Raw genomic sequence first — 14,478 nt, 5'->3', positions numbered from 1 at the left:
TCAGTCTCCACTGTGTCTGCGTGTCCACATCCCTCCAGACACCAGGTGATGACCATTCAGAAGGGGGCTGGCTAGTGTAAAACTGAAAAGCAGCCTCCAAAAGTTTCAGTCCTCAAGGTGTCTCCATGGATGCGCCCCGAGGGGTGAAGCCAGAAGAAGCCAGGATGGAGAGGGTAACCGGGGCTCAGGGAGCCCCATTGTCCCTGAGGCATGCAGATTCCAGGCTGGTGTTCTGTGGAAGCAGGCTGCAAGTAGGCAATGGCAGGGAGAACACTCGAGCCGAGCCAACCCACACAGTCTGTTCTGACCGGAACTGACAGAACTGGTGTGGCTCTCCCCAACCCTCACCCCTAGGCCCGCCCATTTGGGGGCTTCAGAGGGAGGTCCCTGCGGGCTCATGGGAACTGCTGCCACCGGCACAGACAGTGCCTCCTAATCACCACAGTCTTCACTCCCAGATGCAGACATGCAGGGCTCCAGCGCTGAGGCTGGGCCACCAAAGTCAGACTCCCCTCCCTCCCTGGACAGTGCTCAGAGTGCTGGCCTGGGTAGACAGCATCCAGAGTCCTGGCCCATGTGGACAGTGCCCAGGCAGGCACCCCCACTACCCCACCTGCAGCTCAAGGACATGGGGATGTCACAGGAGTGCAGAGGTAGGTCCGCAGCTGGATGCAGGGACAGGGTGGGCTGGGAGTACCTATTAGGATCATCTGCCAAGTGCACCTGCTGGGATCCCCTACTGTGACCACCTTCCAGGAGCACCTGCCAAGAGCATCTCCTCAGGTGAGAGCAGAAGCAGGTGCTGTCATGGCATAAGAGTCAGAGCAGGACCCAACAGCATCGAAACATCCTGGGTCTGGTGTGTGTCCTCCTCATAGTTGTGTGGTGCATGCCTGCCTGGGTGTGTGTACATGCACACAACTTGGTATGCATATGTGTATGTGTGTGTGTGTGTGACTGCATATAGGGAGTGTACATGTGTGTGGTATGTGTGCAGTGTGCCTGTATGCATATATATATGTTCATGTGTGAGTGCATAAGGGGTGTGTATATATGTGTGTGGTGCGGGTATGTGTGCAAGTGTGGGATGTTTCATGCATGTAATGTACTGCGTGACTGCATATGGGATAGTATATGTGTGACTGCATATGGTGTGTACATATATAAGTGCGTGCATGTATGTGTGCACATGTGAGGTGTGTTGTGTGAATACGTGGTGTGCAAGTGTGTGTGATGTGCAAGCCTATGGGAGCGTGTGGTGCGTGCACATGTGCGTGCACCTGGTGGAAACAGCAGGGTCACATCCCTGGGCCCTTCCGCGTGGTTCTTTCCTCAACATGAGACCCTGGACGTCCACCCTAATGATTAGGGATTAATCATTGAGCCCTTTTATTGATCGCGACACGTCCGTCCGATTCTGGGCTTGAAGATCAGCTACCTTTCCTTACTGTTTCTATTTCTCATCCAGCACAGTGGGCCCCGCCCCGCCCGCGCCGAGCCGCGTCCCGCTCCGCCCCCCTCCCCCCACCTCCCCCCACCTCCCGCCCCGCGTCTCGGCGGCTCCTCGTGCTGCCAATAAAGTTCTGGTCGGAGCCGACCGGAAGTCCGGCCGTAATCCGCGCCGCGGCGTCGTGAAAGCGGCGGTTTCCCCTGACGACGACAACGCGGGGAAGATGGCGGCGCTGGCGGCGGCGGAGGCCGCGCCGGGTCGGGGGCCGGCCGAGGCGGCCGAAGCGGCCGAGGCGGCCGAGGCGGCGGAGCTGAGCCGCGCTCTGGGCCGCCTGCTGCCCGGGCTGGACGCCGACAGCAAGCTGAGCCGCCGACGCGCGCTGGAGGCCCTGCGGGGCGCGCTGGAGGCGGCCGCCGCCGACCCCGCCGCCTTCCAGGGCCCGTGGGCGCGCCTGCTGCTGCCGCGCCTGCTGCGCCGCCTGACCGACCCCGCCGAGGGCTGCCGCACGCTGGCCGCGCACCTGCTGGCCCTGGGCCTGCGCCGCGCCGCGCGACCCCGCGACGCCCTGCCGCGCCTGCTGCCCGCGCTGGCCGCGCGCCTGGCCGGGCCCGAGCCGCGCCGCCCGCCGGCCGAGCCGTGCGAGGAGCTGCGCCTGGCGCTCGTGCAGCTGCTGGGCCTGGCCGTGGACCTGGGCGGCGCCGCGCTGGCCCCGCACCTGGACGACGCGGTGAACGTGCTCCGCTGCACGCTGCTCGACCCCTTCGCTGCCGTGCGCCGCGAGAGCTGCCGCTGCGCCGCCGACTTGGCGCGCGCCACGCCAGGTGGGTGGGCTGGAGCGGGAAGCCCCCCCCAACGCGGGGGGCTTTGGGCTGGGTGCTGCCCGCAGGTGCGGCTGGTGGAGGTGCTGGAGACCCCCCGCCCCCCCAGCATTCAGCAGCTTGCAGATGCTGGGGTCTGGGTCCCCTGGGGGGCCTTGGGCTGGCGTGCTCCGTCTCCTCCCCAAGGGCTCCCGCAGATTCCGTTGCCCCGAAATGCCCATCTGGTTATTACTATTTTGCACACAGTAGCAAAACGCAGCCCCTCCTGTATGCAGGGAGGGGCTGCAATCTTCATCATCTTCATCATCGTGGGTAGACCTTTCACCTCCCCGAGGCACAGCAGAAGGGAGCAGGTGTCTGTGGGACAGTTGAACAGTGAAGGGTCTGACGCTGCCTGTAAGGGGGGAGGGAGGGGCCATGCCGCTGTCCTCTCACCAGCCAGGTGGGCAGCCTCTCCTGCCTCCAGTCTTAGGTTCCTGCCGCCTCTTGCGCCCCGAAAACGTGGTGAGCAGGTGTTCCCGGCCCTGAGACCTCCTGGGTCGAGCCCACTAGGGCTCCTGTGTGCGAAGTGCCCCATTCGGGTGCCGGAGGTCCCGTAGTTGGACCCTGTGGGCCGTCAGCCGCAGGTCCTGACTCCCCAGAGGCCCAGGGGAGGGTGCCCTGGCGGTGGTGTAGCTTTTGTCCTTGGCAGACCTGTCAAGGCTCCCGGCACCCCACGTGCAGCTACAGAGCCTGGCCCTGGAGCAGTGACACAGCCCCTCTGCCCCGCAGAACACTTCCACTTGCAGTCGGAATCCCTGGTGCGGCCGCTCATGCAAACCATCTCCCACCAGCACTGGAAAGTGCGGGCAGCAGCCATCGAGTCCACAGGCGCTGTCATCCGCTACGGCGATGCTAAGTCCCTGGATGACGTCATTCCGCATTTTGCACAGCGGCTATTTGATGATGTCCCACAGGTGAGGGTGCTGGGTCACGTTGACCCCTGACGGCCAGGGCTCTCCCGGGGCCCAGCACAATGGGCCTTGCCCCAGGGACGTCACCTTCCTTTACCATAGGTGCGCCAGGCTGTGACATCTGTGGTGGGGGACTGGTTGCTGCATCTGCGAGACCGCTACTCCTTCTTCCACAAGCTCCTCCCGCTCCTGCTCAGCAGTCTCAGCGACCCGGTGCCAGCCATCACGTGAGTGCTCCCTGCTCTCTAGCAGACAGCCCCAGCTGGGGCACACAGATCCCACCCAGTCCCACCCTGATCTCCCAGACCTCGGCCCCAGGCTCTCAGACACTCCTGGCAGTCAGACCCCACACCTAGAACTCAGACCCGTAGAACTCAGACCCACCCTGGGGGCTCTGCCCTGCTGTGGGGTCTCCCTCTGTAAGGAGACTGCTGGGGTCATGGGACCCATGGGACCCCTTGGACCCTTGCACACCCCATAGTGCTCAGTGCTGCCCACCTGCCCTGGGCTCCTCCCCAGGGGGTTTCTGGAAGCTTCTCTCCTGGGACCTTCGACTGTGTTTCCCCCTCCAGCTGTGAGGCTGCCAGTCTCTGGGAGCAGGTGGGTCTGCAGTGGCAACAAGAGAATGAGCATGACCTGAAGGACAAGCTGGACTTCCCCTCAGCCCCACCAGCCCACCACCCCTCCCCAGGTGCGTGGTACCTTCCCAGACAGCCTGGTGAGGGATCACCCCCATGTCTGAGGCCCTGGAGACAGGCTAGGGTGGGACTGGCGATGGGATGGAAGGAGCTCACCCCCAGGTGCCCCCCCCCACAGCTGCTGTTCTGTCACCTCAGGCTGTGGGGGCTGGGTCTGTGCCCTTCCTGGCCCTTGTCTGTCCTGGCCTGCCCCATGCCTCAACTGGCTGTGTTGGGCTGTCCTGCCCACCTGGTTCTAAGAGTTGGGTCACGGGGCATGCCTGTCTTGGGTTGACAGCACCCTGCTGTGTCTTGGTGCCTTAACCCCCTCAACTTTCAGCAGTAGCCATGAGGCAAGAAGGCGCAGATGGTGTTGCCCTGTGCCTGGCAGGAATCTTGCAGTGCCCATGTCTGCCTGTGTGTGCGTGTGCATGTGTGTGTGTGTGCGCACGCATACACGCACACTGGTCTGCCTGCCTGCCTCTGTGTGTGTGCCCCGTCTTGCTGCATTTTAGCCACGTGCAGCCGTGTCTCAGTGTTGCCACTGTCCTCCCCAGGCACCCGCCCCAACTTGGGGTGCCGGGAGCTGGTCTTCAGGAATCTCTCTAAGATCCTTCCAGCTGTGTGCCATGACCTCGGGGACTGGGTGGCAAGCACCCGGGTGAAGTCAGCACAGCTTCTCGTGCAGCTGCTGCTCCACGCTGAGGACCACACCACACAGCACCTGGAGCCGCTGCTGCGGGCCCTGCAGCATGCCTGTGCTGACGAGGAGCCAGCCGTGGTCGAGAGCGTGAGTGCCGGCCCAGCACCATGACCTGGCCACGGGGTTCTGCCTGCCACATGCCTCTTGGGTTCGAGGGTGCCCTGAGAACAGGCGTCGGGCTTGGTCTTGGGCTCCTGGGGTGAGGGTACTGACGAAGGCCCATCTCAGGACAGAGGGCTCAGTTTTCTCAGGCCACGGTCATGCCGTCACCATGTCCCAGTAGGGGGTGATCACTGTCCTTTCTGCAGAGTAGGGACCCCCCCCCCCCCCAGCCCCTCACTTGTGCTGGAGTCCTTGAACAAGGCACAGCATTGTTTCAGAGGGGCCTGCGGCCAGCCACAGACTCCTGGAGGTGGACAGGGGGCAGGGGACAGGACGGGGACATTGGGAGCAGAGGCCCAGCATGACCTGGCCTTTCTCCTGCAGTGCACACGGTGTGCGGAGCTGATGGGCGCGTTTGTTAGCCCTGAGGTGCTCCTGAAGCTGCTCCTGCCCCCGCTGAGGAAGTCACCATCCGCCCCAGGGCTCCTGGTCCTGGCCTCAGTCGTGCGCGGCTGCCCTGGGGAGTTGCTGCGGCCTCATGTGCAGACCATCGCCACAGAACTGGCCCAGGCCCACAGCGGCAACGGGTCCCAGGATGTAGGTGCTGGGGATGGGCTGGGTGGGGAGCCACAGCAGGGGAGGAGGGCACAGGGGCCCAGGACTCAGGCCCTGGGGGTAGCCACCAGTGATACACGACCATGTGTGAACATATGACTGGGGGAGTGTGTGAGTACTTGACTGTGTGGGAGCATGTGAATATGATTATACGATTGTATGACTGAGTATAAGTATATGACTGAGTGCGTAGGAGAGTGTGTGAGTATATGACTGAGTATGTGTGTGTATGAGTATATGAGCATGTGGGTGTGTAAGTATGTGTCTGAGTTATGTGACTGTGTGAGCATATGACTGTGTGACCATGTGACTATATTACTGAGCGTGAGTATATGTAGAGTGTGATGTGGGTATATGACTGAGCGTGAGTGTGAGTATACGACTGTAAGTGTAAGTATATGGTTTTGTGAACATATGACTTAGTATATATGACTGAGTATATGACTGTGGGAAAGTGAGTATGTGAGTGTGAGTGTATGACTGGGAGAGTGTATCAGTATGTGATTGATTGGGAAAGTGAAGCTGAGAGAGTGTATGAACATATGTTTGTGAGCATGTATAGGCGAGTGAATATACAAGTGTGTAAGTGAGTGAGCATGTGTGTGGCAGTAGGTGTGGGAGAATATGAGTATGGAGTATATCAGTGTGTGAACATGTACTTGTGTGTGTGAGAGAGTGTTTTATGAGTGTGAGTGAATGTATGAGCATATGTGATTTGAAAAGTGTGTGTACAAAGGACTGGAGCTATAGACAGCGGGGAGGGTGTTTGCCTTGCACGAGGCTGACCCAGGTTTGATTCCCAGCATCCCATATGGTCCCCCGAGCACCTGAGTGCAGAGCCAGAAGGAACCCCTCTGCATTACCGGGTGTGATCCCCTACTCCCCCAAAAAAAGAAAAAAAGAAGCATGTGCATGAGCATGTGTGTGTGAGTTTTATGAGTGTGAGTATGAGAGTGTAGGTGTGGGACATTACTATAAATACAAGTGGATGAGAGTAGATATGTGAGCGCGTGGGTGTGTGAGCATGTGAGTGTTGTATGAATGTGAGCGTGCATGTGGGTATGAGTCTGAGGGTGTGATTATGAGGGTTTGAGAGTGTATGAAAGGGTGTGGGAGTGGGTGTTATATGAGTGTATGTGGGAGGAGTGTATGTGGGTATGTGAGAATGTGTTGAGAGTGACAGTGAAGAGCGGGAAAGCGAGAGTATAAATGTGTGTGTGGGAGAGGGTGTGTGGGAGAGTATGAGCCTGTATGTGTATGTGTTTAGGTGTACATGTGTGGTTGACTATATCTGCATATTTGTCTGTGTGTAAGTATGTATGTATGTGCAAGAGTAAGCATGAAGGTGATGATGACAAGGGTCAAGGTGAAAGTGTGAAATTGGACACATGTTTTTTTGTGAGCGTATGAGTGTGAATGATAGCGTGTAAGGGACATGTGCATGATGTATGAATGTGTAAGCAATGAGAGTGTATGAGTGTGTGTGAGTGTATATGAGCGTGTATGAGTGTGTGTGAGTGTATATGAGCGTGTATGAGTGGATATGAGCGTGTATGAGTGTATGTGTGTATGAGTGCATACGAGCATGTATGATTATATGAGTATGTAACTGATAGTGTATATTTGTGTGATGAGAGTGTGTGAACGTGTATGGGCATATGAGTGATTGTGATGAGGGTGTGTATGAGCGTGTTAGTGAGAGTGTGCATGAGCATGTGTGAGTGTGTATGAGCATGTGAGTGATAGTGCATTTTAGTGTGTGAGTGATGAGAGCATGTATGAATGTGTGAGTGATAATGTGTGTGAGTGAAGAGAGTGTGTATGAGCATGAGTGATTGTGTGAGTGTGTGATGAGAGCATCTATGAGCGTGTGTGAGCATGTATGAGCATGTTTGCATGTATCAGTGTATGCGCATATATGAGCATTTAGTGATGAGAGTGTATGAGCATATTTGAGCGTCTGAGCGTGTATGAATGTGAGTGATCTCGTGTATGAGTGTATGAGTATGTGTGAGTGCAGACTGGTGGCTCTCATGGTGGGCAGTGCAGGAAAGGCCAGTGTCGCCTCTTCCTGTTGTCTCAGCCTATCCTACAAGCAACTTCCCGCAGGCCTTGCCTGCGTGAGGCTCTGCCTCCATTCCGGAACCAAGGACATTCAGTCAAGGGAACTCTGCTTACATGGGCCAGAATGAGGTTTATTTTATGCTTATTTTGGATTTGGGTCACACTCTGGTGCTATTCAGGCAATTCTCAGCGAACTGCACATGCCCAGGTGGGTCCTTTTTGCAGCTTCCCTGCCCCTCAGATTGACTCTGATTTTGGATCTGATGGGTCCTGGAACCTTTATTGGAGATTATTTTAGTGCTTCACTGGAATCATGCCCCGAAGATCAGTGCCCCAGTGAGTGTTGTTGGGTGTAGGGGCCTGGTGCTGTCCCTCACTGCAGGGCTCTGATAGCATGGGGCTAGACTGCAGCGTGATAGAACTGACTCACCAGTGGGGGGCAGAGATCGTTCAGGGTTTCAGGCACCCGCCTTGCCTGCAGCTCATCCAGGTTCAATTCCCGGCACCTCCTATGATTCCCTGAACCCTTCCAGGAGTTATCCTTGAGCACAGAGCCAGGAGTCAACCCTGAGCCAGCCAGGTGTGGCCCAACCACACAAAATAATACACAAAACCCAGTATTAGCAGCCGGACCTACATCAGCTGCTAGTGCCCCGCTAGCCCCAGGCCTGCTGGGTACAGCCTTGGGGGGGCATCTGTATTATACCTGGGAGCCGCCCACACTTGGGTGTTCCAGGCCCATGCCTCAGGGGTTAGAAAGCTCCTCACCCCCATTCTGGGCCCCATGTCCTGTGTGTAGCCCCCGGGTACTGGCCCAGCTCAGGAAGGGGGAGCAAGTGGAATACTCCTTGTCTGAACTGTGAGGGGCACCAACTCAGTGGACACTGAGTACGTAGACATGCCCCTCCTCGTCTGCCTCTGTCTCCTGGTGTGGGGGGTGGGGTGTCTCCCCGTCTCTGAGCCGGGCCTGAGCGCCTCCTGGTCTGTGTCCCAGCGCCTGTATGGGGAGCATCTGCTGCTGTGCGTGCGTGCCCTGCTGGACCAGAGCCCTGACACCTGCAGGGAGGCTGGCCTACTGCTGCTGCAGGTGCTGGTGACTGCTGCAGCCCAGTGGGGACCCACCGGCCTTGGGGACAAGGTAAGGGCCCACGAGTGGTGGGGAGGGACCTTCCTCAACGGTGACTGACACGGTGCTGTGCCATCAGTGCTGGCTGTGGTCGCATGTCTCCTGGGGCCCCAGAGGCCCCTCTGTGCTGCTTTGGGCTCGGATGGGGCAGCTGTGGCCTGGGCCATGTTCTTGCAGGCAGACATTGGCTCCCCATGCCCACAGCTGTCTCTTGCCCTCACGCCCACCCTTCTGGGTCCCCACATGTGGGCCGGCCACCTCTCAGCCCTCCTGGGAACTGCTAAGGCTCTGGGGACAGTGAGCCAGACCTGCTAAGGGACACACTGTGACCACAGGTGCAGGAGACTGTAGCCTTGCTGGCCACTGCCGAGGGCGTGGATGGAAGCCAGGGCCTCTATGGGAGGCACGTGGGGCCCCTCCTGGAGTGGCTGGAGAGCTCATGTCAGGACTGGACCGTGCACTCGTTGGGGCTTCTGCAGTTCACCGTGGTCGTCACCCACTCAGGTGAGCCCCGCAGAGGCTTTCTGATCTCCAGAGGAGGCGCCTCAGCGGGCGGAGAGAAGCCAGGACAGCAGGGAGGCTTGGGGATGGGCACTTGGGGTCGGGCGGGGGAATATCTGAAAGGTGGCCTTTGCCTTGAGGAGGGACACTGCGGCTCTTAGAGAGTGGGCCTTGCTGGGCTCCCAGTTTGGGGTAGTGCCTGCTCGGACTCTTTGTCCACTGACCGCACAGTGAGAGCAGCACCAAGGGCAGGTTCAAATCAGATGGAACTTTTAGAAACAAGTGAGCCAGGACAGACGGCCTCTCTAAGATTTGTGCAGGAACCCACCTTGTTTTAGGGACAACCCTCTCCCCTGTAATACATCTCTACCCCTCACCCCTATACTGCACTGCATCCCCCCACTCCTGTACTATGCCCCACCCCTCGCCCCTGCACTGCACCCGCCCCTCACTGTTACACTGCAACCCACTCTTGTACTGTTAGCCTCTCCTTACCCCTGCACTGTACCCCCATCCCTCACCCCTGCATTGTACCCCCACCCTTCATCCCTGTACTGCATCCACCTTTTCACTGTACCCCAGCTCTCATTCCTGTAATGTACCTTCACCCCTCACCCCCTGTACTACAATGCACCCCAACTCCTGTACCCTTGCCCCACCCCTCATTCCTATACTATACCCCACCCCTCACATCTGCACTGTACTCACTCACCCCTGTAATGCACCTCTACTCTCACCTCTATATTGCACTATACCCCTATCCCTGTACTGTATACCCTACCTGTCACCCCTGTACTGCACCCACCCCTCACTCCCACTGCTGTACTGTACCTCATCCTTTACCTCTGAACTCTGTCCCATCCCTCACTCCTGCACTGTATCCCAGCCCTACCCCTAGACTGCACCCCCACCCCTCACCCCTGTATTGTACCCCACCATCCCCCCTCCCTCAGCATCTTTGTCTCCACACACCCGCTCTGTTCTCCTGCACCTGGGTCTGGAAGGTAGAGGTGTGGGCCAGTCAGACCTTCGGGAAGCTGGGGGCCCAGGACCATGCAGCACCCCCCCTCCTTGTTCCCAGGGCCTGCCCTCGGGGGGGTGCTCCCGAAGCTCCTGGCCATCCTCAGGGACTGTCTCCAGCCAGCCCGGGACCCACAGCTGCGGCTAAAACTGCTCGCCCTGCTGGGCCAGGTGCTGCTGCACCCCGAGACCCTCGACTCCCAGGGGTGAGTACCCCGTGCCCCCACAGCCTCCATGGTCCCCTCGCCCTAGGGATGGGGTCGGCCCCACCCGCCAGACACCAGCTATCAGCAGAAGGCAGAGGATGAGTCCAAGTTGTTTCCCTGCAGCCATTAAGTTTCCTGTCTTGTGAGGAAGTTCCCGGAACATCAACTGCTAATGGGGCTCAATTAGGTTAAAAAGCCTTTAGGTGCCAGCCCTGGAGGCATGGGGGGGGACAGCCCCAGCCCCTCAGGGGCCCTGTGGGAAGGCGGAGCTGCAGGGCAGGGGCTGGAGAAGGCTGTGTGCCCAGCCAGAGGCTTCCCCAGCCCTCCTGCCTGAGTGGGGCCCCAGAACATCATGGGCATGCTGGGAGCTTTCAGGTGTCAGCAGGCAGAGCGGGGAGGCCCCGGACAAGGGGGACGGTCCCCTAAGGGTTGAGAATGTGAGGGCAGGGATGAAGCCTGAGGCCCATCTCCCGGCCCAGAGCTGAAACCCTGAACTGGACCTCATGGGGGGCCAATGGCCAGTGACCAACTCTCCCAGACCTCGGGGTGCTGGCCACTGCCTCGGAGGGAGATGGACGCCAGCAGGGCTCCTACTCCCTGTCCATGGCTCTGGAGCACCCCCTGCTGGAAGCAGGCGGTGACGCCTTCAACAGGCACATCAGCACAGGCAGGGAAGGGCAGGTCCAGGTCTGTTATGCTGGCTCTTAGTCCTGTGCTCTGCATGGGGACAGGCTGTGGAGACCCCGAGTCTAGTGTCTGCGGATTCTGCAGGCCGAGGAGGGAGCGGGAGCACGGTTTCTGGCTCCTCCCTGAGAAGCCCTGAAGCAGCTGCAGTGGTACCAGGGCTGCTGGTGCATCCTCAGAGCTGGGCAGCGTGCTGACAGGAGGGCACCCGCGCTCATCCCTCTGCCGGATCTTTGCAGGCCTTTTCCACTGCACCTCTGCCCTGTGGCTCCTTCCCACGGGAGGGGCCACCCATAGCAGGTCTCCTGTCTTTCGCAGCCACTTGCACGAACATGTGGACTCACTGATCACCGAGCTGCTGATCCCCAACCTGCAGTGGCACGCCGGGAGAACAGCCACCGCCATCCGCACAGCAGCCGTGTCCTGCGTCTGGACACTTGTCAGCAGCGGGGTCCTGTCGGCACGACAGGATGAGGCCTGGGTGCGGGCTAAGGCCAGGCTGGGGCCGGGGGCGTGGACCAGGGCATGGACCAGGGCAGGGCTCTGCGAGCTCCAGCGTGCAGGGATGCGACAGCCAGGAGGACCCTCTCCTCACCACCTTCTGCAGGGTGGTGTCACATGGTGCTGGGGCTGTCCTGGCTGACCTAGATCCGCCCCTGTGTCCCCCATAGCTGGTGCTTCAGCGAGCCTGAGTGCCCCCAGCCTGAGTCCTCATTCCTGGCCTGCCTGCCTGCAGGTTGAGGCCACTCAGGGCACACTTATGCCCACCGTGCTCGCCGCCCTGGAGGAGGACTCACCCACAGCTCGCCTGGTCTCCTGCCACATTGTAAACCACTTCCTGAAAACACTGGGGGCTGTGGCTGACCCAGACAAGCTCCTCAAGGTGTACCCAGGTAGTACCCTGGCTCAGAGCTCTGGCTTCCATTCTTATAGTCGTTCCTGGGAGGACCCACTGGTTTTTGCCTGGGTCACAGTACAGCCGTGATGGCCAGCCACAGGCCACATAGACTGCATCCCCCTTCACATGGGCATGGACGGGCAGTTCCTGGGGATTCCTGCATGGTGGTTCCTGCAGGTGCTTGGCTGAGAGCCACCGACAGACAGGGCTCCTGCTGCTCTGGGATTCATGAGAGCACAGCCAGTGACAACTGGGGACGGCCCCCGCACCTGACTGGGGGTCCTGCTGGAGAAGGGCCTGGTGTTGGTCAGATATGGTGGGGGTCCATTCCCAGCCCGCCAAGCCTGTCCAGCCCCACTGTAGACACAGTTGACTCATCCTGAACAGGTCCTGCTTGTGGCTGCAGTTGGGGCGGGCTCGGTTTTGCTCTTGGAATTGAATGTGAAACAAGAACAATGCATCGGCTTCTGTCTGGTGCAGTTTCTCACCCAGATGGACCCCTGGGTTCTACCGACACCACCTGCTTGCTAGAGAGGCCGGTGTGAGCGCTGAGCTGCCATCCCCCTCAGATAAGCAGCACAGAGTGACAATATCCCTGCCTTGAGGTCATAGCGAGGGACAGCCCCCGGAGTGCCCTAGACCTAGTGTATGGCCATCATGGGCTGTAGCAGATCCACTCTCTGGGCAGGGTTTGGCCAGCGGTCTGCTCCCCTGGGCCAGGAACGGGCTTTCTCTCAGGTTGGGCCCAGAGCCTGGAGTGGGGCGGTACTGTGTGGAGCCCTGCCCGCACACGTCCCCTCACCCTCCTCCCTCTGCAGAACTGCTGAAGCGCTTGGATGACGTGTCCCAGGATGTGCGGCTGGCGGCTGCCGAGGCACTGGGCACCTGGTTCCAGTGCTTGGCCCACCTGTGCAGCCCATGTTCCTTGCAGAGCAGTGTCCAGTATCTGTACCAGGAACTGCTAGTACACCTGGATGACCCTGACAGCACTCTCCAGGGTGCCGTGCTGGGTGAGTCACGCTGCGGGGATGCCGGGTGACCACCTCACACCTTGTCACCACATCAGTACTGATGTGACATGTACCCTGACACGTGTGTGCTGACGCAGGATGTGACACACACCCTGACACAGGACATGACATACACATGTTGATACCACCGTGACACGTGCTGACACAGCATGACACGTGCCAATACAGGGCATGACTCATACATGGTGACAGAGGACATGACAAAGCTAACACCAGGTACACCTGTTAGATTTTTTTACACCTGCCCTAGTGACAGAAGGTACAGTTTGGAGCCTGTAGTAGGAAGAGGCATGAGGGGGTTGTGGCAGAAAGCACAGTGCACACAGCATGCACATACACACAGCGCACATATGTACACAGCACACACAGCATGCATACCTACACATAGGAAACATACGGCACATGCGTATACACACAGTGAATACACAGCCCATAGCGCACACATACACAGCAAACAGCACGCATACAGCAAACACAGCACACACATACACACAGTGAACACACAACACACATACCAGCACACACAGTGAGAGCACACATAGTACACACAGCACACACAGTAACACAGCACTCGGCACTCACAGCACACGCTGAGCCAGGACCTGTCTCCGTTGTGTATTGTGCTCTGGGACCCACACCCTTCCTGGCTTATGTCGGCTCTGTCTGTGGCTCTCTGAGCTGTACTGAGACAGACCTGCTATGGCGAGTTCCGTGTGGCCTGCAATGTGGGTGTGTCCAGTGTGGCATAATCTAGCCTGGGTGTGTCTGCTGTGGTGTGTCTGCCGTTACATGTCCATTGTTCCCTAACGGTGTGGACTTGCCTGTCATGAGTGTCCCATACGGCCTGACTGGTGTGGGCATGTCCAGCGTGGCTTGTCCAGCATGGCGTAGCTGTCTCGTTTCCACCGCAGTGCGTGTGGCCGCTGAGGTCTTTCCTGTTTTGCAGAGGTCCTCAAGGTGGGCAGCACCGTCTTCCCTGAGCTGCTGGTGCAGGAGACAGAGGCCGTCATCCACAAGCACCGCGACCCTTCCCTCTGTGAGAAGCTGCTGCAGCATGTGCGGGCCCTGATGCCGGACACTCCGGGCCCTTGTCCTTGCCGGCAGGACGCAGGGCCCTGAGCACGTGGATACCCACCAGTGCCTGGGATCTCTTTCAGCATCGTTTGGCTTCTCTTTTCTCTCGTCCGTGGTTAGTGGAGAGTTGATGGCAGTCTGCTCTGTGGGGCCATTCACGGCTGCCAGCTCATCACTCTCCTTTGCGCCTGGGTCAGCTGCTCAGTGCCCACCAACAAAGATCTTGGTGGGTTTTCAAAGCCAACATGTTGAAAAGGTTCCTTTCTTTTGGTAGGCTCTCTACAAGAACTTACTAGTTCAGTGAACAGGTGAAAAAAGAATTTCACTTGAAATCTGAAGAATGAGCCATAAAAAACTTCCCATTTAAAAGGTCCCTGAACATAAACCATTATATGGGGACAGACTCAGTATTTTTGCTCAGGTCACTTTTTACTAACAGCATTGAGAAAAGGATGTTTAATCAAATATAGTTTTGAATTCTCTCTTGTAAGTAGCAGTAAAGATTCTATTTTGTGCTCTATCACTTTTTATACTCGACTGTTTGCTAGCCCCCATG

General features: G+C 58.4%; 2 protein-coding genes across 2 annotated transcripts in view; both read left to right on the top strand.

Annotated features, from left to right (window-relative positions):
- Window positions 1-14,478, top strand: part of SUN1 (Sad1 and UNC84 domain containing 1) — a 304,333-nt gene that overhangs the window by 227,524 nt on the left and 62,331 nt on the right. The window lies entirely within an intron of this gene.
- Window positions 1,674-14,442, top strand: DNAAF5 (dynein axonemal assembly factor 5). The gene is made up of 13 exons (XM_056128286.1): window positions 1,674-2,271; window positions 3,040-3,224; window positions 3,324-3,448; window positions 3,794-3,912; window positions 4,456-4,688; window positions 5,088-5,300; window positions 8,377-8,520; window positions 8,844-9,012; window positions 10,091-10,235; window positions 11,238-11,400; window positions 11,656-11,812; window positions 12,636-12,827; window positions 13,795-14,442. The coding sequence occupies exons 1-13, from the start codon at window positions 1,674-1,676 to the stop codon at window positions 13,965-13,967; spliced, it is 2,616 nt and encodes an 871-aa protein (XP_055984261.1). The 3' UTR covers window positions 13,968-14,442.

Source organism: Sorex fumeus, unplaced genomic scaffold, assembly GCF_029834395.1.
Source record: "Sorex fumeus unplaced genomic scaffold, SorFum_2.1 ptg000064l, whole genome shotgun sequence".
Taxonomy (NCBI): domain Eukaryota; kingdom Metazoa; phylum Chordata; class Mammalia; order Eulipotyphla; family Soricidae; genus Sorex; species Sorex fumeus.
The sequence above is the reverse complement of the archived record's forward strand: the minus strand, read 5'-3'. Positions and strand labels throughout refer to the sequence as shown.

What these genes read in the sequence shown, in the direction of transcription:
- DNAAF5 (XM_056128286.1), top strand. Translation starts at nt 1,674, where the DNA reads ATGGCGGCGCTGGCGGCGGCGGAGGCCGCGCCGGGTCGGGGGCCGGCC. An exon ending in GCTCCTCAAGGTGTACCCAG is followed by an intron (nt 11,813 to 12,635) that starts GTAGTACCCTGG and finishes CTCCCTCTGCAG; the next exon opens with AACTGCTGAAGCGCTTGGAT. An exon ending in TCTCCAGGGTGCCGTGCTGG is followed by an intron (nt 12,828 to 13,794) that starts GTGAGTCACGCT and finishes CCTGTTTTGCAG; the next exon opens with AGGTCCTCAAGGTGGGCAGC.